General features: G+C 46.5%; 1 protein-coding gene across 1 annotated transcript in view; it reads right to left on the bottom strand.

Moving 5' to 3' along the window:
- Positions 1 to 23,538, bottom strand: part of LOC142576596 (fatty acid synthase-like) — a 192,089-nt gene that overhangs the window by 60,732 nt on the left and 107,819 nt on the right. The window contains exons 12-16 of the mRNA XM_075686790.1: positions 13,000 to 13,216; positions 11,597 to 11,851; positions 7,161 to 7,334; positions 4,991 to 6,209; positions 2,045 to 2,196 (exon numbers count right to left, since the gene is read on the bottom strand). Coding sequence (XP_075542905.1) covers positions 2,045 to 2,196; positions 4,991 to 6,209; positions 7,161 to 7,334; positions 11,597 to 11,851; positions 13,000 to 13,216 — 2,017 coding nt within the window. The remainder of the gene's footprint in view (positions 1 to 2,044; positions 2,197 to 4,990; positions 6,210 to 7,160; positions 7,335 to 11,596; positions 11,852 to 12,999; positions 13,217 to 23,538) is intronic.

Here is a 23,538-nt window from a genome sequence, read left to right as displayed (position 1 = left end):
CGTGCAATGCAATAAATTTCCTGACTGTTTCACATAGCGTCCTGGAATGTGTATCACTGTGTGTCCCTGGCTTGACACCATGTGAGAGGAGTTAAGCCGTCAGTTCAAATGGTCAGAGAAAAGTGTCACTGACTACCCAGAATGGACCGAACATGTGCAATTTGTTTTTAGGGCAGCGAAACTATGGCATTTGTGTCATATGCGGCGCCTATGAATAAATAATATACCGCTTAGTAGACGGAAACACAAAAGAGAGGAAAGAGAAAAAAAAAACTAAGTGTGTAGCCAAATAACGTTTAAGGCATGGAAGGTGCCGCTGTGCATGATCTAAGCGCGAAAATAATAATTACGTCTGTAAGCATTGATTTCTTCGCTATACGAATGTTGTTATACAGCGATGTTGCGATTTTGTGTGTTCGAATTATTTGCACGTTAAAATGATCATCGCACATAATTTGGTGTTCTGGAAGTTCCACAGCGTTTTTGTGCTTAAAAGTGGCATGAAAGAGTTCGCCAGAGACACTAAGACTGCTTACGTGCGAGAATGCGAAACCAGTATAGTTCCTTTGGTGAAATGCTTTCATTTTACATACTCCTTTCATACGCTAATGACGTGGCGCCTCCTCCACGCCATTCACTGTGCTGTCACGTGCCCAACGACGCACTAGGCTGCGCCTTCGGTCAGCCAGATGGCTGCGACGTGAAGTGTGTAATGACGCCCGCACTATACGCAGCAACTACAGCCGTTCCGGCGCAATGGCTTCAGGGAAGCGCACTCATCTCACACTCAGACAGTCCGAGTTCGATTCCCACACATACGTAATTATACCAAATTTTCAGTTTGAAGGGTTTTTTTTTCGCTGTGTTTACAGGAACCTCTCTCAGAAATATGACGTCAGGCGGATAATTTTTTTAGGTGCTTACTCTGCGTCGTCGGCCATTTTCGGTACCGTGGCTCGTTATCGCTGACGACGCCGGATTTTCGCGTAATGGTGCATGTAAAAACAAACGCAAGAATTTAAGACAAGTGATTCTATTCGTTTCCTTTCTTGGGATTGTGCTGTTAATGCAATTCACAAGTCTTTATCGTGCAATAGCCAAAGAGACTTACTGTGGCTCTTTAAGGTACTCTCGTGAGCAATATGAGCGGAAATACGCGAACGCGTGGTAAATAATCTTGACATCGAGATAGAGCGATACGCTGACGGCGCAGTCGAAAAGAGACGGGAAAGGGGAAACGCTCTTCCGCGAACTGTTGGCACCTCCACCGAGCCTGAGTTTGTCGAAAACTGCTGCTGACGGCATTTCACAGGCCACCGATAGCCGATAAGACGGTTACGTGAACAGTATCTTAGAGCGAGTTATTTCTTTTTTCAGTCATCATTTTCTGTTTTTGAGAGCGCAGCTCCTAGGCACCCGTTACTACGGTTAGCCGAAGGTATTTTCAGGTATACCCACATGGGACTTGATGTATATCTTATGGAGCGCATCGTGTGACGCGTTCCACACAGACGGACAGATTTCCCAGGGAAGTAACCATCGAATGTTTACGCTTCAAAACAGTGCTGCTATTGGCCACGCTTCGGCGCACAATGTTACTAGTAATCGCAATATCAAACAGCTTTATCAATGTGCGCTGGCGATGCGAACCTTCGCACTTTCTTTAAGGAGACGCACGGTGAGAGTGCCAAGAGTCATTAGAACAGCGTCCTCCTTTCCACTTTGTTTCCGACGGCGGTCACCGCGTATCACCCATAGCAGAGTTCGACGCTATCTGACACGCGCTCCTGTGTTCCCACTCATATGGGTCGCTACAGTATACGTTCACAATTTTTTTTAATTATGGGGTTTATCGTGCCAAAGCCACTTGCTGCTTATGAGGCACGCCGTAGTGGAGGACTCCGGAAATTTCGACCACCTCGGTTTCTTTAACGTCCACCTAAATCTAAGAACATGGGTGTTTTCGCATTTCGCCCCCATCGAAATGCGGCTGCCGCGGCCTACGTTAACTATTACTAGGAAGATGTAAGCTACAGGCACTTACGCAAAGTTGCGTCGCTATATCTAAAGGATCCCCATTGTCCGTCTCGGTAGACGTTCATGGCCAGGTCTTTCTCCAAGATATCAAGATCGGTTAGGTTGTTGAGGCCGAATTCAGCATATTCTGACTCGCTCCAGCTTGCATCAAACAGGCACCTGAAAAAAAATTAACACTGTAGTAATTAGGGGGACATTGTTATGGACTACTGTCTAGATTGCGTGGATAATTCATATTCTGCGAAGAAAAAAGGGTGATGCTGCCGACGCTAAGACTGCAACGCGTGTCCTTGTTGGGGCAATGGTCTTTTCTGCCACGTTCGCCGCTGATTTGCTACCACGCCGCAAAGCGCAGCGCGTTGTTACTTCGAAGGAGCGCCGTATGTAGACTGCCGGGTGCACGTGTGACTGTCGCCTCGATGCAGTTAACATTTTGCATTAAACCTTTTTTTGATTGTAGTAACGCTTTGAGTTCCGGATTAGAAGCAGGTTTACCAGAGTACGTTTAGAGGAGCACTGTATACTTTGGAATAGCGAGATTGCAATTGAAGCGAACGCCTGCGTCTGTTTACACTAGTTCAGCCGACCTACCGAAAATTCAGCGTTCCCAGCAAGTGGTTCTTTTCCGCGAATCGTCCCATATCATATGGCACTCTTTTGTTTAACTTAATAGTTCCGCGGAAACCCGCAAGGTGGATAGAAGTAATTATTAAAGTGAAAACGAGACATCCATCCAAACGTAGCAATTGCTAGAAAGGAAACTCAAACGGGTTCCACGAAAGAGAAGCTTCGGAGTTGAAGAAAAATTCGTCCTGGTCCGGGACTCGCACCCGGGACCACCGCCTTTCCGGGGCAGCCAATCTACCATCTGAGTTAACCAGGCGGCTAGCAGATGAAAGGGCGAAGTCGGGTTTGTCAACAACTCGAAGCTACGCAACAGTTTGACGTAATAGTTCTGCGGAAACCCACAAGGTGGAGAGAAGTTATTAATAAAAGAAAAGCGAGACATCCACTTTGACGTAATATTTCTGCGGAAACCCACAAGGCGGAGAGAAGCTATTAGTAAAGGAAAAGCGAGACATCTATCCAATCGTAGCAATAGCTATGATTGGTTGGATGTCTCGTTTTCCTTTTATTAGGCACTCTTTTGTATAGACATTTCAAACCGAACAGTCTGGACACCATGCACCATGAGCCAACAGTTGCGTGCCGCCACCATTATATGCTTGTGTCTGTTGTTTCGTAGTTCCCGTTTCAAGTGATGTGCAAATAACATTTACCTATGCACGCATTGTGAATCGGCAGCAACAGGCATCAGCCGCCTCCGGCCGTTCGGCAGTACTCTGCGGAGAGGCCGGGGATCGCTGGGTACAATTTATTTAATATGTGGAAGAGCAGAAGGCAGGCGTGCTGTGTTGTGAACTGCAAAAACTGCGCCAGACACTTGAAGGTCTGTGATAAGGCTATGTGCCAGTATCACCCGCCTACGCCGCAGAAAGAAAGACCGCGTGGACCTTCTTTCGTCACGCACACTTTCCACAAGGCGAGCACGACAGGCTCAGCTACTAGTGCTTAGTAGCTAATTGTCGACAATTAATTCGAAAATAACACCTCCTGCAACAACCACACAGCGTTACTGCCACGACTGGCACAAAAGAGGACGGAATGTCGGACTTCGATAACCATACAGGTCACCACAACGTCGCCCCATACAAGGGCGACTGACTTACTCGAGCAACTTCCCTTTCCATACCAGCGAAGTCAAACACGAACGAAATAGGGTGCGTCGGGAATTTTTTTTTTTTGCGCCGAGAATTAAACAGCAGGCGAGCGATCGCTTAACCACATGAAACATTTTTGTCACTGTCTACGTTAACACATTGATTCTGCTCTGTAAGTAATTAGATTGCTTTTACAAGATTAGGTTATCTGAAGAGTGCTGGCGACAAGAACAACGCGTTGGGAACAAACTACCGTGGTTGGATCAGGTCGCAAACGGACAGATTGTCATAACCCTCCCCCCCCCCCCTCCCCAAGTGGTTGCCCGTGCAGTTAGCTACGACAACAAGAGCACGGGCGTAATAGGTTCCACTGTGAAGACGGCCGCTCTGAAGACGAGAATATGAATGTAAAAGCAAACATCGGCCGCCTACATTCATCGCCTTCAGACTGCAAACTTGCAGAAGGTAAGGCTGGAATGCAGACGGAACAGATAAATGAAAGGTTTATGTAAACTACGCTCTGAAGCTTTCACTAAAGTTCGGCATCGTGTACCCACTCACTACTCGCTGGGGGGGGGGGGGCGAAATAGAGGCGCTTTGTGCCGTGCCCGCGGCCATCGTGGTCTTTGTAAATAATCAAGTCAACGGCGATCAGAACGGGCTCATTGGCGGGCGCTGTAACGTGATCAAATATTACGGCACCCTTGAGTATCCTGTAGCGAAAGGTGTAGAGTACAAACCTTGCTCCTTCTAGGGTGGCCTTTCTGTAAATGCCTCCTGCTGTTGCCTAACTGAATTGAGTAAAGGCGAATAGCTATTTTCTAGCAGCTACTGGTGTTTATCAATTAGTGTAGTTTCGCTTTCTCTGTAGTTTCGCGCAACTTGAATTGACCCCATGGCCTTTCCTTATACTTACAGTTGCTGTTCCCGTAATGACCAATCAGTTTGTTAAGGCGCACCTTTTATGAGGAACTTTTTACTGCAAGGTATAAAGTTCCATCTGAGGAAAATACGGCGTGTCAGAAACAGTATTAGTACGTCAAGTTTCTACAAGTTATTTCATTCACACAGTGAGCTCCGATAATACTCGTAGACCAAGTAGATGATTCATACAACCGACTCACTAAAAAGAAAATCTGTTGCCTACTTTCTTCAAGCACAATGCTACTTTTCTGGCTTTTAATAACTATAATCCAAAAACGAAACTGTAGCAGCCTCCTTCACGAGCATACCTGATGCGTTTTCCACCAGTTTCGAGACGGACACAGTTCGTCAGGCCCACCACGCCACTGATACCGCGGTATTCGCCAAGAAGCCATAGATTATGTCCGGCAGGCTTGCACTCGAGCTCCAAGGCTTTCGACGACAGCAGTTGGACCCAGTCAAACTTAGTATTGCTAGTCGTTACAGCCTCCATGTTCGCTACTTCAACCATTATCTTTTTTCTTAGCAAGAGCAATGTAGCAGCGTTATTGGACTTGAGTCCTACCACACAAAACCCATTGTGGCTGAAGAATGATTGCACGTTTTTGGTCATGTGCGTGGTCAGCTGAACTTTTCCACACGACGCCAGCAAACGTTCCGCCTCAGTAATGCTGGTGCGTGTGACGAGAAGGACAAATTCTTGGTTTTTGCACTGCATTGAGAGGTTTTGCGCCAGTGTTTCGACTCTGCACGAACTCCAAGTGGGCAGGCAGCTCACAATCAAGTCAGCTCCAGGCAGTCTAATATTTGCGTCAGATAAAGGATCCATTATGACTATCCTGGTTCCTTCAGGGATTTCCTTCGGTCTCACACATTCGGAAGATCGGTAAGCAATCGTATAGTCGATCTTCAGCAATGAATTACTCATATGCATCAGTGATGACACACGAGGAGCCAAGAGGCAATGACCTACTCCAGCCGCTACCTCGACAATGCGGATCTCCTTCGCACTGGTATTTTCAACCACCACATCAAGAAGGTGCCTAAGAGGGTTCTCTTCAAGAAGGCTTGTTATGAGGATGTCACGTTCCAGCTGTCCCTCGTATGTAGCCACGGCAGTCTGGATAATGGGTTCAAGTGACGTTGTCGAAGTATTGACCTCTTTCTGAACGGCGGCGAGAGCACGCAATAATCCGTGGTTCTCGCCAGTGTCTGTGAGGTGGCAGGGCAGCATCCGCTGAAGAACCGGATTAATGCTTCTGGTTTTGCTGGTTATTTTAGGGTCTATTCTTCTGCCATTTATTATACTCTGAGCAATGGAATTGCAGTCGTCAACATATTCTTGAATGCAAGCTTCCCTTTTGTGTCTAGCATCGTCGTTGTCTATATACGGCACGAATATATGAGCATTCAAAACAGGCGCCTGCTCTTCAATGCGTTGAGGAGCGACATTAGTCTTCAGTCCTAGCACATGAATCCCTCCAGAACGATAAGTATTGTAGTAGGGGTCATAGGTAGCATCCATACCTGCAGACAAAAAACCGACGGTAGTGGAAAGCACAGTTACAAACGCTGCCTTTGGCGGTACTCCCGCCGTGAAAACGACATACTTAGAAAAATATCATCTGGCTAAAAAATGAAACACACGTTGAAGTATTGTGCTGAACGAGATGATACCAAAAATATCATCACGAAGTAGATCGCTTCATCATTTGGGAGAGATTACTGTAGAAACTCGTTAGAAGTAAGCTGTTGTGCTTTACGAGCAGTCGCTATAGGTCTGTCACAAGCGAAGCCTTACAATGACTATTTGTGAAGATTATCTCCTCAATTAAAGAAATGATTTGGGCTGTGAAGAAATCTCAGGATGGCCGAAATATCCTTTTTATGGCTATGCTAAGTACACTTCTATTTCACCTCTCAGGAATTATGGCGCTAAAGTATTGCGAAGACAGCGTTTTGATGTGTTTAGGAGGTGAACAGAGTATCAACAAGAGGAAGCAACGGATCACTTCTTCTTCGACGAGTTGATGTTTACTTAACATCATGCTTTTAGCCCAAAAACTCGAAAGAAAAGAAGACAGTCAGAGGCGAAAGGAAACGAAAGGCTATTTTTTCCAGTTTTTGCGCTAAAAAGCATCATGTTAAATGTAGCAAGTGCACTGAAACAGTAAGTCGGCAGCCATCGCCGGGACCGTCACCCTTATTTGCGCAGTTACACCCAGCTGATAATCCTTTGGAATGCCATAGTGCCACCAGAGAGTGCTCATAGATCTGTCAAGGTGCCATCGTGATTTCCTTTATATTTTTTCTGCTGAGCAAGAATATTGAATGGAGACGAGCGGATTCTGTAGTGTAAACGTTTTTTGCACTTAGCATAAACAGCACCTAATCAGTACGGTTACTATGTCACCTTATTTCCCCTTACATGTCCATATGGCTCTAACGAACAATTTGAATCCCTATCCGAAGACTCACCGCCATCTTGGCCTTCCTTAGCGACTTCAGCATGGATATTCGGGTCAATGCGACATGACTGGATCTTTATGGGTAGCCTGCAATTTCTCTTTGCATTGTGAAGGAGGTTGATCTGGAGCATAGTGTCAAGAAAAGTTACCCAGTTCCTGTGCCACTGAAGCTTTCCGTGTCCTTCTGAAACAGGTCAACGAAGGGGAGAAAGTGTCAAAAGGAAGGACAGCCTGCGCCCAGCAATGGTATACTCATTCAGTACGAAACAGCGATATAGCAGTTGTTGCCGTGACATACAATGAAATCACGAAGTATCGTAGGGTTTGCGGTTTGCCGCATCCTAAACTCAACAGGGCTCAGGCACTTACATTACGCTTACTACAGACTGGTACTTATCCTTGCCCACGGAGACTGAACATGTTTTATCCGAAGACGTAAACAGAGCCTTATTGCCAAGATTGTGGTGCTTTAGCCACGCTCGAAGACATGCTCTGGTCTTGCAAAACAATTAAAGACTCGGCGATCAAGGATGCGTCCAGGTGGGAGGCTGCGCTTCGCAGCCCGGATCTGGATGAACAATTCTGGGCTGTCCCGCAGGCACACGACGTGGCCGTGAGGCTTGGCCTTCCGGTCCCGACGTGGTAGCGGCCCGCTTAGTGGTTAATTATCACTACTTGCTGGACCAAATAAAGTTTTCCATCCATCCATCCATCCCGTGACTACTCGTCTTGGCTGGCCCGTTTTTTATTATTAATGTTATAGCTTTTTCAAGTCCTCCAATTTTGAAAGCTAAACAGAAAATGCAGCAGAAATTGCATAGCGCTTGAAGCGGTTAGGAAGATAATTTAATAAGACAAGGGGATATCTTGCATACATATAACGCGAGCATTGATTATAAGATAGTAGAGGAGATTCGTAGATTTCCAGGTCGGTTTATTGGAGTTACGAGCTTATGTTCCGGTAAATCTACACCACGTGACCAGCTACATTTATGAGTTAGGCAAATTAAAGAAAACATGCGACTAATTTAATTATTGGGGTTATATTAAGTTTCACTATGTAACTACGATGGTCTTGCACAAAAGTAATAACGTGGCTAACTTAAGGAAACAGCGAGGATGTAGCAGTCAGGTGTCGGGGTAGTGGTGTACTCATGGAGGAGTTTGGTGTGGTTGGGCTTTACGATTCTGTTGAAAAAGTGCCCAAGCAAATGTCCTACAGGCGGCCTATGCTGCAGCGGGAAGTAGTTCATCATTACCGCTGATTAAATAAAAGACAGACAATATTCAAGGAGGAGGAGGAGTGAAATTTCAGGTGGACCCTATACTTTCAGCTCCTCTCTGGTCACGTATTCATTGCAGGTATATGACTATTTTTTTATTGAGACTCTGGCAGAACGTGTACCTTAAAAAGTCTTTCACATAAACGTATTTTGTAATATTTTTTACGATATGACGTTCCTTTTCGATAACTTTACAGAGCGCTTTAACTTTAGTATGGTCGCTAGTAGTCTACGCTTCTCTCGAGGAATTTGTTGCACTTGTGTCTGGAATTCAGATTGGGCATCTTTGTTTCTATTTTCTAAAGAATGCTTTGACGAAATGTTAGAGACAGCTGCCGAGCAGTTAGAGGGGTTGACGGTGTGAAAACCTCACCCGAACCTTGTTATTTCTGAGCATTTTTACCTTGACTCGAATTTCTCACAGAGGCTTTCTCTGTGGAAGTACTACTTCAAGAACTGAATCTGAAGCTAGGTTGCGCTGAAATAAGAAGAATTGTAGAAAAGCTTCCTTCTTTCGCGCGATATATGCGCACTCATTGCGTGGAACATAAAAAAAAGGCGATCCTATATTCTATGAGGAATATTTTTAGTTGATTAAAAGGCTGAAGTTGTAGGCAGATATGCCAAAGAGGACTCGAAGTGTACTACAGTGCGCTGAAGCATCTTCCTAATGAATGAGTACATGTGTCTCACCGGAGACCATTGCTATGCACGAGAATTCGATGACCGTACAGCATTAATGCACAAGAAATCTGTAAAAGAGCACGTAGAAAGCGCAGAGAACATTTTAGGAGATCAGGAAGATGGTGTAGTAATGGCGTAGAATACCACAAGCTGGGAAACAAGAAGGTGTGCGTAAAGAGTATCAAAGCATATAGCGCCACAAAAATAAACAAAACACTATCGAGAGGAGCATTTTCTGCACAGGCACTGTACCATCCTATAACACTATTGACACATATTTCATGAGGCAGTGATTCGCAAGGAACTTGTACAGAAAGTATTCTTCCAGAACGCGTGAGCGAAATAAGCAAATGCTTGAATGACGCCAAAGATACACTTTTCACCGATGCTAAGGGCGAGTAAGGCTGTTCGATGACTGAAACGTAGCATCGCAGCTTTTCTTAACCCGTAAACACCTCTCGTAAAACGAAATTTGTGACACTATTTTCTGTGCGGGAAAAATGTATATTTGATGACAAATACCAGCACTCAGATAGTGGCACTATAAGATGTGACCGAGACAAGGTGCTATCCCTGGCGTTTCTGTACATTCCATTCGGCCAATGGATTTCACTGCTCGCTGCGTAAAAGCCCAAATCGACAAAGATATTTTACTGTGTGATATAGTCACTCTAAGCAAGAAGCATTGAACCACTGAGAAGATCGTAAGAGCAGCCACTTTTTCTGCATAGCCCCTCCAATGACAGATTTTGATCTCTCGAGAAAAAATATCGAAGCTACAATACTTTTTGCCAAAAGGCTGTTGACTGATTTTACAGGAGTTCGGGGTGGTAGAAGGATGCTTTCTGCCTATTGCTCTGAGTGCTAATGATACAAAGTAACTAAATGTCGATTTTAGTCAGTCAGGTTCAATCTTTTTATGCGAAGCGTGAAATTTGGAGCTCTAAGCGTACTCAGTATATAAATAATTACCTCAAACATCACGCGAAAGGATAAACCGTTCTTTCGCAATGCTGTGTGCTCACTCGGCCGGGGCAAACCTCAATAGGGGAGAGTCAGGGAATGTCCTTTCCACCCATTGAGGAATACGTTTCAGGGAGCTGTCGCCCTTTGTGAGCCCGACTGGGCGGGTACAATATGTCTAATCCCTCAGCATCGTTGCCTCGAAATTGTTCCTGATAGTACAGCTTCTCCTATTTGCCCTTTGCAGTAACCCACTGACGTGTTTTTCGCGGACATGGACAGACGGAGAGACAGAAGCGAGAGCACGCCACAGTGGCGTCGCGGCGAGCGGCTGCAGTCTACAGTGCGTCCGAGCATTTGCTATTTCAGTGCGTCGTATGCTATGGCGTATGTCTCAAAGAGAAGCCCTTGTTTATCGGGCGGCGAAACTAAGGCCCGTTATCTACATGAGCGCTGAGCGTTCGGAAGAGAGGTCGCCGTCTTCACACAACATTAATAGGCGAACTGACGAACTATCTTCACTCTTTCAATATAAGCGCGGCACGTCAAAAAATCTGCAAAGTACGGTGGTTCCTTTAGAAAAGTGGTCTGTGTGGCCATTCTCCGCGCAGTGGCGTGACATGAGGCAACTTTCAGGACCCAGAGGACGCGAAGCTCAATTTACTTGGTCATTTCTACGCCCATACATGGTACAAGTACCAAACCAACTAGCGTTAGGAAATGTTCGTACCGTGGCTTGAGCAATAGCTGCTGCTTTTAGGTTGCTCTCTTGCGGTCGCAAAAGCCTGAGTTAATAATGTTGTTCTCACTGTATGGTAAATTGGTTCATACGCCGTATCAAAGTTCAAGGGTTGTTTCTCTACACCCAACTGGTATGTACAGCAGGTGTTGCTATCGGTGAGCTGTATGTAGACTTCCAATAGCTGCAACCTAGCTTGCTCTGCCAGCTCGTGTGTGAAATCAAGCTCTTTGTATGCGCATGTAAATATATTTGCCACGTATTCTGGAGTAACTATTGTGAGGGCTCTTCATGAAAAGAAAGCAATGCTCAACACACTTGAAAGAGCTGCAATCACCCATTCCTTCTATGATTTCTATGGTTTCTTCCCTGCTCGCAGATCTGTTTCTGGCCGTGGACTTTCGTGCAGTTGCTAAATTGATCAAAGGAGCGTCAATGTGGCTTTTGTCTTCTTGAATGAAAAACAGCTATCTAAATGTACGACATGAACGAGCGCAACGTCGTTGTCGAATGCTGTCTTTGTCTTATTTTGTTAACATCCGCGTGTTCGGTTGTTTTCCATACAAGCTACTGATTTCTCCATGCTGTAATCAAACATTATATCAGCACAAAGCGGGACAAAGAACAGTGTGAAGCCAGCGTTCTTTTGATCTTTAGTGTAACATAATTGGCGGGTAAACAAAAATAAAGCATATTTATTTTATTGTCCTAAATTTGTCAGCCATGCATTATGGCTGACAGATTTAATGATAACACATTTAAAGCTGCAATGCTCACTCTTCATGTTAGCCTTGAGGATGCCCTGGAAGAGACCACTGTATTCGTAACCTCGCAGTCGGAACTCCTTGTAGATGTCGTCGGTGGTCAGGTCGTAGGCCACGTCGCTGCTCTGAGTTGTCGGCGGCTGCGCGCCAGCTACGAAGTCGTTCTTACTGGCCGGGCGAATGCGGCCGCGTGCCGCCAACGTTCCACCTTCGGAGATCTCAAACTCTCCCGATGTGCGCATAATGTTGACCAGGAACTTCACGCTACCTAAAAGAAAAGACACGTCAAAAACGAGCGAAGTCCACTCAATATATTCACTACATGTCCTCTGTTTACATTTAGGCTGAATGAATTGTTCATTTTTTACCACCGTTTCCTACGCCGTGCTACTCCAGGAGCGCTAAGCAAACAGTTTCTCACAGAACTCCATTTTCGTATATTCGCATAAATAGTACCGCTATCTGCGCACTACAACTAATAACGAGCAGAAAGCACTCTATAAAACTGCCTAGAAAGCCATAGGACAGGGTCCTATACGCGACAACTATAGCGCTTTTCACAGCGAAGCTGTATAATTACTCAGATCCAGGGATTTATTTGTCTCTGTCCACAGAGTAGTCGACAGAAAACCCTTCTACAAATTGAAGCGGAAAGTGCCTATCTCCATTGCAATATCACATGCAAGACACACCCCAGAATTTGTTTCAATAAAGAAAAGCCCAAAACAAGTGCCGAAACCACATGGTAGACGATAAGGTGCGTTCGAACAATGCGAAGCCCGTAGCGTTCGCCGCATGTGTTTTCCGGCGTTGATGGGGGTTGCGTAAGCTGCAGTTTTTGGAAAGCGGCAACTGTAGCATGCGAAGCAGAGAATGACGTCACTGCGCTTTCATATGTAAAAGAAGAACCCGCCTAGCAACTGATTTTATTTGCGCTGTGATAGCGCTATGGGAAGGCCACGTATAGATAGGATTCCGGAATGGCAGCGTGAACACAATGAGCGGCGACGGGAACAGCAACGTCAATATACGCAAAAGCATCGCGCTTAGGCTAGGTAGGACACAGCGGTTCCTGCCCAAAGCTAGCCACGCATAGATAGGATGGCTTTTACACTGCATTTTGTTTAGGTACAGTTCATTTAATTGTCTTGCTGTCAATCGCTTCAATTGGCGCATTGCTTAAGCGTTCAAGGCTACGTCACATTGGTCTACGTGAGCCAGTGATACCCCAGCTTCGCTAGCCAAGAACCTTCACAGCATGGATTGGAGCGCAATTTTTTTTCCTGCCCGAGCGTTCCTTGCCGCCATTGGTCTTCACTTTTTCTTCCTCGAGAGGCTCTTCACCTGTGTGACTTACTTATCGCAAAACCTTCGTAACCATTTTTGTTGTGCAAGCCCAAATGCCCGCTAACTTACCGCTTTTCGGCAAAATGACGGCGCTTTGAAAGGTCACATCTTCTAGAACCACTGGAACCTCTTCAAAAGACTTGCCACTGCGCTTCGCGAAGGACTTCCAAGCCATTACTATGTACCCAGAGGCTGGATAAACAGCACGCCCTTGAATTCTATGTCCGGCCAAGTACGCATCTTGTCCATGGTTTCCCACTTCAACTTCCACAACGTCCTCGGAGAGCTGCACACGAGACACACAACTTTAGTTGTTCCTAATTACAGAAGCACGTTATTTCGGTCTCAAAAATTGGGCTTCTTTCTCAACGTAGTTTGCTAATACGAATTCTATTAAATACGCCGTTTTGAATGCCGTAGTGAGAATACTCTCTTAAATGGCCAGGCTAGCAGTGGAAACGTCTTAGTCTGAAGTTTTAGTTTGGCAGTGAAAGTGTTGTCATTAAGAAAAAAACGGAAAGCACTCTGTACGTACCCAGTTCCTGTGCTGGTTATTTAGGTCACCTATACCAACACAAGCTTTTTGATAGTGGTAATTTATTTCCCAGGTAGTGTTGACCCATCTGGTTAGATTGTTTATTTCTTTAAGAGGAAGCTTTAGCTCGGGTGCTCCTATCTAAATACATGTAAAAAGAGAATTCGTTTTTCTCGGCAACCACTGCACTAATTTTGACGAGGTTTGTTGCATTTAAAAGAAAACCTTGAAGTCTAGTGACCGTTGGTTTCGAATTTTTGAGTTAGGTCGTCAATCTTTTATTAAAAACTAGCGAAAATCCGAAATTTTCGAAAAACCAAACTGTCAAGTTTACAACTCTGTAACTCCTAAAAGAAAAACGATAATACGATTCTGTGAAATGCATCTAATAGTACATCCAAAGCGGACAAAATTGATATATTACACATGAATCTCAAAAAATTTAGTAACATGGAAATACAGCTTTTGCAGAACCCTTGTAAACAACGTAACAAATTCACGTAATATGTAAAATGACATATCGAATTTGTCCGCTTTCACTGATCTAATGGATGCCGTTCACAGAACCGCGATATCTGTTTTTGATACAGAGCTATCAATTCTTAAAAATTGTGCTTCTATTTTTTTCAAACGGTCAAATATTTGAAAATTGTTTCAAGAAAATTCAAGCCCTAAATAGAAATTTCGCTCCAAACAGTCACTAGAATTCAACTTTTTCTTTCAAATGCAACAAATTTCATTAAAATCGGTCCAGGGGTTACCTTATAAAAACGTTTTTGCGTTTTACATGTATTTCAATAGGCCGCGTCGGAGTTGGGCCCGAGCTAAAGCTTCCTCTTAAACATTACGGCATATCTTGCCATGACCTTTATCTACCACACCGCACTTAAACACTAATATTAACGACACTATTCTGGCATTTATTCGGATGCATCGTTACACACAGATCACATGAAACAAACTCATTATCAAGCTAAGAAGCGCACTTTGGACTTGTGCTGAGTGTCCTAGTAAAGAATCGATACTTAAACCATGTTCTATTGCAGTGAACTCTCGTACCTCTCCATGACGCATACATCATCGGCGCAACATAACAGCGTGGTACAGGAGGTCATATAGCGTGGTATTAATTCAACATTCCTTGCAACAGACCCTGAACGTTTTTTGCAGCGCTGCCTATGACTGAAACGAAACGAGCAGTCGAATATGACATCATTTCCAAACGCCGTAGCATTTGAAAGCACTTGTAGGAACTTGTAAGTCGGGCAGTTTATCATCAGGGAAATGCGGTTTTCATTCCGCTTCAAGCAAATGAGCTCAGGTCCGTGCAATCCAACAGACTTCGTAATATAGAATTGTTTGTCTCGGCGCACTTCAACACTATATATATATATATATATATATATATATATATATATATATATATATATATATATATATATATATTATAATACCGAGACCGATCAAGTTGTCCACCGCTGTGTATTCCAAAAAGGGCAGCGCCCCAGCTCACGCGCGAAGAAGTAGAAGAACAGGGAAGATGATGATGGCTATGTACAAATGAAAACGACGAAGTACGTTAATAGTGCTTACACTAACTTCCCCCCTTTATGGAAGCGGCCAGCCTGGCAGCAGATTAGAGATTATCTAAACGGGGAGTGAAGTGCTTCATCCGCGAGACGTGAACAATTTCGGCATTCCGGCGGCGCCGGTCAGTGACGGAGTGTACTGGGCAGACGAGATAGTTCACTGCAGATGTTTGCTGCACAGCGGTGTATGAGCCAATGTAGCGTGGAAGGAACTTCTCACAGATGCCTGGGGTGCGGACTGGAGTCCAAAGCAGGACTTGGTCTCCAGGGTGAAAACGTAGGTCACGGCGTTTGTTTTCGCAGTAACGCTTGCGCTCAGCTTGGGTAGCTTCTGTGCATTGCCGGGTGATTTGACGTCAATGTGCAACTCTGGCCGCAAAATCTTCTGGAAGCGACGCGTTAGGCGAAGAAGGTGCGAAAAAGAGTTCTCTGTCGAATATGGAGGAAGGACATCGTCCATACACAAGGAACAAAGGGCTGTAGCCGGTAGTCCGTTGAATAGCAGTATTATATGCGAATGTCACAAAAGGAAGAATTTTATCCCAGTCAGTGTGGTCAGGACGGATGTACATGGAAATCATGTCATACAGCGTACGGTGGAAGCGCTCAGTAAGGCCATTGGTTTGCGGATGATAGGTAGAAGTAGATTTGTGGACGGTATTAGTGGCCCGAACAACTTCCTCGAGAACTAGTGAAATGAACGCCTTGCCACGGTCACTCAGAAGAACGCGAGGAGCCCCGTGGCGCAAGACGATGGAGCGCAAGAAAAAGTCGGCGACCTCAGAAGCGGTGCCGGATCGCAGAGGGGCAGTGTCGGCATATCTTGTTAAATGGTCGACCGAAGTGACAATCCAACGGTGACCGGAGGGTGTCAACGGCAAGGGACCATATAAATCAACACCAACAAATTCAAAAGGTGCGTCCGGGAAAGGGAGAGGTTGTAGTAAACCGGCAGGAGGAGATGTCGAGCGTTTGCGGTGCTGACATGACGCGCAAGAGACAATGTATTTGGCCACCGTTGTGGATAGGCCATGCCAGAAGCAGCGGGTCTTTATGCGGTCGTAAGTCTTGTGGAAGTCTAAGTGGCCAGCCGATAAGTCGTCGTGAAGTGCCTCTAATAACCGCAAGCGAAGGCAGCGAGGTAGAACTGGGACCCACCGGTGACCTGTTCGGTGGTAAACGTAGCGGTGTAGCACGCCCCCTTGAAGGCGGAATTGTCGAAGTTGGCGCCGGAAGCGGCTGTTGGGTGGTTCGGCGAACCAACTAAGGCCATCCATGAGAGCTCGACAGTAGGAGTCGGCCCGCTGAAGGGAGACGAAATCAGAGCGTGATGAAAGCGTACCTTGGTTCAGGGGCGTTAACGAGAGCTGGTGTGAGGCAGGCAGGTAGCATCGGAATGACTTGGTGGGGAAGACGACGGTGCGTTACCGGGAGTGAGCGAGTGTGGGCAGCGAGACAATGCGTCTCCATCATGATGACTTTTTCCAGACTTGTACGTTATAGTAAAGTCATATTCCTGCAAGCGGAGTATCCAGCGTCCTAAGTGTCCTGACATGTTTTTCATTGATGACAGCCAACACAGAGCATGATGGTCGGTGACGATGGTGAAGTGGAGGCCGTAAAGGTATGGGCGAAATTTCTGAATCGACCAAACGATAGCCACGCACTCTTGCTCCGTAATGGTATAGTTCCGCTCAGCTGGAGAAAGTGTTCGGCTGGCATATGCTATGACTTGCTTTTTAGAGGCTGTATTACGTTGCAGAAGTACTGCGCCAATACAGTGTGTGCTTGCGTCAGTATGGAGTATGGTGGGGGCTCGATTATCGAAGTGGCGGAGCACTGGTCCGGAAGTAAGATGCCGCCTAAGAGCTTGAAAAGCCGACTCGCAGTCGCTAATCCACGTGAAAGAGGCACCGGTAACCAGTAGCTTGTGTAGAGGAGCTGCTATTGCTGCGAAGTTGCGTATAAATCTACGAAAATATGACGCCAAGCCGAGGAAACTACGTAGATCTTTCTGTTCCTGGGGGCGAGGAAACTGGAGAACGGCACTAATCTTTTCGGGGTCTGGATGGGTGACATCTTTTGAGACGACGTGACCCAATACTTTTATCGTCTTGCTTGCAAATATGCATTTTTTGTATGAATCTGGAGACCAGCATTTGCAAGGCACTTGAGAATTTCGTCTAATAGATGAAGATGTTGGCTGAAGTCGGTCGAAAACATGACAATATCGTCCAGATAACGGAGGCATGTCTTCCATCTTAGACCACGAAGTACGTTGTCTATCATGCGCTCAAATGTGGCAGGAGCATTACAAAGGCCAAAAGGCATCCCGTTAAATTCATAAAGTCCATCTGGTGTAGCGAATGCGGTCTTTTCTTTGTCAGTCTCCTTCATCGGAATTTGGCAATATCCTGATCGAAGATCAAGGCTGGAGAAATACTCCGCCCCTTGTAGTGTGTCCCACGCGTCATCAATTCGAGGTATTGGATATACGTCCTTGCGTGTGATCTTATTGAGCGCTCGATAATCCACGCAAAAACGAACGGAGCCATCTTTTCTTTACCAGGACCACGGGAGAAGCGTGGGCTAGATGAAGGTCGTATTATCTTCCGCGCAAGCATGTCAGCAACCTGTTGTTCAATGACCTTTTGTTTGGACGGCGATACACGATAGGGGCGTCGTCGTATTATAGCGGAACCATCGGACTCGATGCGGTGTGTAGCCGCAGGAGTTTGGCTGAACACAGAGGAACAGCTATCGAAGCAGGCTTTGTGTTTTGCCAAGACCACCACTGAGGCTTCGGACTGCGCGGCTGTTAGGTCAGAACCAAGAACGGCTGGTGGAGGGAAAGAATCATCCAAACCTGAAGTTGGTGCTTGCGATGAAGAAGGGCAAAGCCTGACTATAGAGATAGGTTGAGTGTCGACGAGGGTTGCCACAGTCATTCCTTTGGGCAGCATCACAGGATCTGGGGTCGTGTTGCAAGCAGACAGAAGGGCGCGGCCACGTGAAAACCGGACGAGACAGGTGGCAATGAGAATTCCGCGAGAAGTACAACGGGAAGAAGGGGTTACTAGGGCGTCTCCGTCGGCGATCTGACTGGTTGTTACGGCTACAACGTCTTCGTGACCAGGACGCAGGACGTAGTCTGCAGCGATGGCCAAGTTCACGCATGAAAGTGAAGAGTCCGTAACAGGTGCAAGCTCTGTATCCGTGATGTGGACAACTTTCTCTCTACATGAAATGACGGCTGAAGCAGAATGTAGGAAGTCCCAACCCAGTATAAGTTCATGGATACACGTTGGAAGGATGATAAACTCAATGTGATGGCGTATGATGTCGATGAGAACACGGGCAGTACACTGTCCGTCGGGGTGAATGAATGCTTTATTAGCACTACGTAAAATAGGTCAAAGATAAGGCGTTTTTACTTTACGGAGCCAGGAACACAGATCACTCCGAAGAACAGAAACGGCGGCACCGGTATCGATGAGAGCTGACGTGGGAACACCTTCGACAGTCACAGAAAGCATGTTGGCCGGGCGATCAGGAGGAATTTTTGAAGACCGATAAGGAGCAGTTTCCCCTCCAAAAACTGCAACAGTTAGTTTTCCGAGTGCTGGTCCACAAGATGGGAAGTGGGGCGAAGCGGTGATGTAGAGCGCCGGTAAGGCGATGGAGAACGACGTCTGGCCGAACGGGAACTATGAGGCAGATTGGGAGCAGCTGGAGGAGACGGAGAACGCTGTTGAGGGAACGAGTACGATGCGGGATAGTAGGCGTCTGATCGGCGAGTGCGGTCTCTCTCGTTCTCAGGATAGCCTCGTCTTTCATCCTGCTGGCGACGGCGGCAGAAGCGAGATATATGGCCGCGTATACCACAGTAAAAACATACCGGACGAGGTGGACGCCACTGAAGGTACGATGGCGGAGCAAATTCTCTGGTTCCCATCGAAGCCAAATGGTCATAGGAAACGCCAGTAGGCCCGGAGGTCACGGTAGGGGTGGGTGGCGGAGCAACATCCGCGTAGGTAGGTGTGGGGCGCGCTACCGGAGCAGGATGCGTCGTGGGTGTAGTCATCACTGTCAACTCTTGCTTTACGAGCTGCGCAAGTCGAAGGTGGGGTTTCGGGCGCAGGCAGCAGGTGGACGCCTTAGGTCTTGTAGTTGAAGCTCTTCACGGATGATGGTGCGGATAAGAGCACGTAGATCAGGAGAATGGGGAACCTCAGGATCGCTGCTGTCACGTGGAAGACGAATCGACTGCAGCTCGTCTAGGCGAAGTGATGTCTTGTACAGAAGCCGGATTTTGCACGATTAAGGCGTTGAACGCGACAGACCCAATGCCTTTTAAGATGTGGCGAACGCGTTCGGCTTCCGTCATGCTAGGATTCGCACGGCGGCACAAAGCCAAGACATCCTCTCTGTATGAAGTGTAAGACTCTTGTGGAAGTTGGCGGCGCGTTCCTAGCTTCTGTTTGGCAACTTCTGCACGGCCAGACGAGGAAGCGAAGATTTGCCGCAGCTTGAGGTAAACGTGGACCAATTCGCGATGTCGGATTCGTGGTTGAAATACCACGTCTTTGCAACACCGGTCAAGTAGAAGGCGACGTGCCTCAATTTCTGGGTGTCGTTCCACTTATTGCAAGGACTCACGCGGTCGTAGTGGTCGATGCAACCGTCGACGTCATCACTGCGGATTCCCGCAAAGACGGGGGGATCGGGCTGAGGGCTCGTCACAGTCGAAGAGGGCGCCGCAGGCGGAGTCGTCTGTGTGGTAGGGTTAGAGGCGCCGGAAGGGCCGGGGTTGGAAGTGTCCATCGTTGTATGGGTAGCTGGGCGCAGGCGGCGACCGGAATGGAGCTCCAGGGAGGGCGGTAACGCGAGAGGACGTCGGGGTCTTGACGTACCTCCACCACTTTATAATACCGAGACCGATCACGTTGTCCAGCGCTGTTTATTCCGAAAAAGGCAGCGCGCCAACTTATGCGCGAAGAAGTACGTTAATAGTGCTCACAACATATATATATATATATATATATATATAAACTAGCCAAGCTTCCAACCCTCCTAGAGACATTTGAGTAGCCACAAGTACACATGCTGCGAGAAGCCAGTTGCGGTTAATGATGTCAGCAGCCGCGAATGCCCGAGTGTTACCAGTCCACCAAGGCTAACATGAGGTATAAAAGAAAAAAAAACACTCTGTAACAGTACTGCAATGACGAAGACAGCCAACGCGTCACTGCTGCCCCTCGGTCCCTGAAGTGAGGAAGAGGAATATCCGAGCCATAGTGTTGCTGCCTTCCTCGACCTTGCTCTAGGCTAGCCGAGCTGAGCGCTCGCGCTGCCACTTCTGTTAATAAGTTTTAGACGTCTCTCATAACTGCGCGAGAAACGAGGACACAAGAAAGAAACGCACACCACACCATGAGCGCAGACTGCCAACTGCAGAATGCTGCACAGCGTTAGGACGCCACGCAGAATGCCGCCGAGCATTAGTTTTTTTTCACCAGGTCTCACTCTTTCCATAATCACGTTTGTAAATTCAATAGTCACCGTCACCCCCACTTTCCATGGTACTGTTCATTAGGCCACATTTTAAGCCTTGATCGCTTCATGACGTCCTTTCCACATTTCTTGATAGGTGTGATATTCCCGGTTTGTTGTTATGTCGTTCTTTGTTCTATTGCCTTTTTTTGCTTTCTACAAATGATTTTGTGCCCTCGTCGTTCGCCCTTACACTGGTTATTTATTAAGTGCCACATCCATTTCCTTCACATACTCGCGGTTTCTTCCTGTTTCTTTTTTAATTTTATCTCTCCCTCTTTTAAGATGCCGTAAGAATGGCTCATGGTTCTTTTTGTGATCACTTGTCGCAATCTTGGATACACTGTTACCCAGCAGACAATCTTTTACGTTTTTATGTTAATCGGCACATGTGACAGTGACAATATGGACACACTCACAGGTTGCCTAATGAAATATATGTATGTTGCTTGCTTTCCAAAAATAAATGGTTGGCAGTCTCCGCTCGTGGTGTGGTGTGTGTGTTTCTTTCTTGTTTGTGTCCCAGTTTTTTCGCGCAATTATATGAAACGTCTAAAGCTATGAACCAACTAGCCCACCAGAACGTCCTCCTCATGTTAATAGGCATGGTTGCATTTTGTGGAGGTGCGACGTATGCCTCATCCTGTATTTCCAAGGCCACACTCTTCCAGCCAGTGCTGACCCCACCTGGCCAGACAACGCCTGTGAGCCATCAATCTTTTTAACTCTCCTATTACTTGTGGTGCGGTTCTTCAGCGCTACCCAGCTGTGTGGAATAGTACTGGTGGCATTGACGCCGACAAGTGGTTGTCTTTCTATGAAGGCGTGAGCGAACACCACCGATGGGTGACTTCATGAAGCATACGAACGTTATATTTTATCTTGCGGAGGTGGCCAACATTCGGTTCTAGAGCCACAAGTGTTCCAACTTCGGCTGATTTTAAAACTGCTTTTGGACGTGTTTTGCCGATCCGGTGCACGAAATCATTGCAAGAAACAGAACCTTCGGCAATGAACACAACTGGCCGGAGAGAAAATCATGAGTTACATAAAGAATATCATCGGTCTGTGTAACCAAGTGACTTCAACGTTGACAGAAGAGGAAAAGAGACAGATACTTAGGGGCTTCAAGGATGATGCCTTGCACTGTTCATGGATGAAAATCCCACCACGGTTGCCGCCGTCATCAGATACTGCCAAATTTCAATAAATTGCGTCAGTAGCGTGGGGTTGGCTGAAATTGCTCGCCAAACATTTCCTCAAATCAAATATATTTCTACCCTAGCGGTTTCTGCCAGCCATGCTGTTCTTTGCTGCCCCGAATCAAGGGTTTCTTTCATCGTGAGGTGGCCTGCCAGTTCTCTCTAGTTCTCTCAACCAGGAGCCTGCCCAACCTCTGTCGTCAACCATACAGAAGGTTATCCATGAGCAAGTTGCTGTGATCCTTTCTTCGATTACGCTAAGGAAGTATTGTTCACCCCTTATCAGCTATATGCATATAACGTCATGTCGTTGAGACTCGGCAATGCGCTCATTTCATTTGAAAACATGATGGATCAAATAAGTAGCACTGTGCAATAGAACATATGAATATGCTATCTTGATGACATCATCATGATTTCCCCCACATGTTTTATACACTTTACTCGTCTCCACCAAGTTATGAAACGTGTCAAAAAAGCTGGTCTTCAGCTTAACATCAAGAAGTGAATAAGTGTCACTTTGCAGCCGACACCTTGATCAAATTTTCCACGTAGATTTCAATGACGGCTTCATTCATAATTTTATGAAACCTCGAGCTGTCGTCAAATTCCCCAAAACGATATCAACGAAGAGCCTCCAGAGCTTCATAGTCACTGAAGGATCCCTCGGGATGTCTCGGTTACTGTGCACTTCGGCTACAAGAGTGATATACAAAAGGTGTAGAGTCTGGCTGCCACCACTTTGATGGGGCGCTTTACTCCCTCTTCTATAACACGTGACACAGCGATGGTCTCGGTACCGTATACGGATATCTGAGTGCTCAACGTTAGCACTATGCCTCCAGAGCAATGGAAAGATCCGTGAATTGCTGCTCTTCTGGATCTTCTGTCGGATTTTACCGGCGTCACGTCCTACCACGCGCTCCACAGTCAATATTCTCATTCTACCGTTAGAGGCAACCTACTCTACCGCCGCACCTATACACCGCTTGGTCGCAAGTGGCTTCTCGTAATACCTCGGCATCTGTGTTCCGACATTTGTGCAGCTTTTCATGCCGGCCACCAGTGTGACAATGCAGATGTGCTGAAAACTTATTCAAGCTTTCGCCAACGTTTTCTAAGCAAGGTTGCGCCAGCATTTTGTAGAGCTTTGTCCGCAAGTACATCCGTGTTTGTGAAGCATGCCAACAACGTAAGGTTCCTCTGTGACTATAGAGCAGCGCTCGGCAGCCTCTATATTACCCTGCACGTCCTTTAGATCACGTCGGCATCGACCTTTATGGCCTATTACTGTGCACTGTGTCTGTGAGCCGGTGAATGATTGTTGGTGTTAAAGATTTCACCCGATATGCTGAGGCAGCTACCCTCCTTACCACTACAGTGCAAGAGGGTGCTATCTTTATCTTTTACAATTTCATGCTTCGGCGTGGCGCTCCTGGGGAACTTCTCACTGACAGAGGGCAGTATTTTTGTTCCATGGCATTGAAGTCCTCCATGCGGAGTCCCGCTTCATCCACCGCGCATCTACCCTGCACCATCCTCGAACTAATAAGTTAACTGAGCGCTCCAATTGAACTCTTGTCGACATGCTTACTACATAAGGCGCGTCCGAGCCCTCCGACTGGGACATGTTCTTTGTTTATTTTGTTGCACATGCTTATAATACCACGACACAAATGAGTGTAGGTGTTTTACCATTCTTTTTGTTTCGAAGAGAACTCTAGGGCAC

This window comes from Dermacentor variabilis, chromosome 3 (genome assembly GCF_050947875.1).
Source record: "Dermacentor variabilis isolate Ectoservices chromosome 3, ASM5094787v1, whole genome shotgun sequence".
NCBI lineage: Eukaryota > Metazoa > Arthropoda > Arachnida > Ixodida > Ixodidae > Dermacentor > Dermacentor variabilis.
The sequence above is the reverse complement of the archived record's forward strand: the minus strand, read 5'-3'. Positions and strand labels throughout refer to the sequence as shown.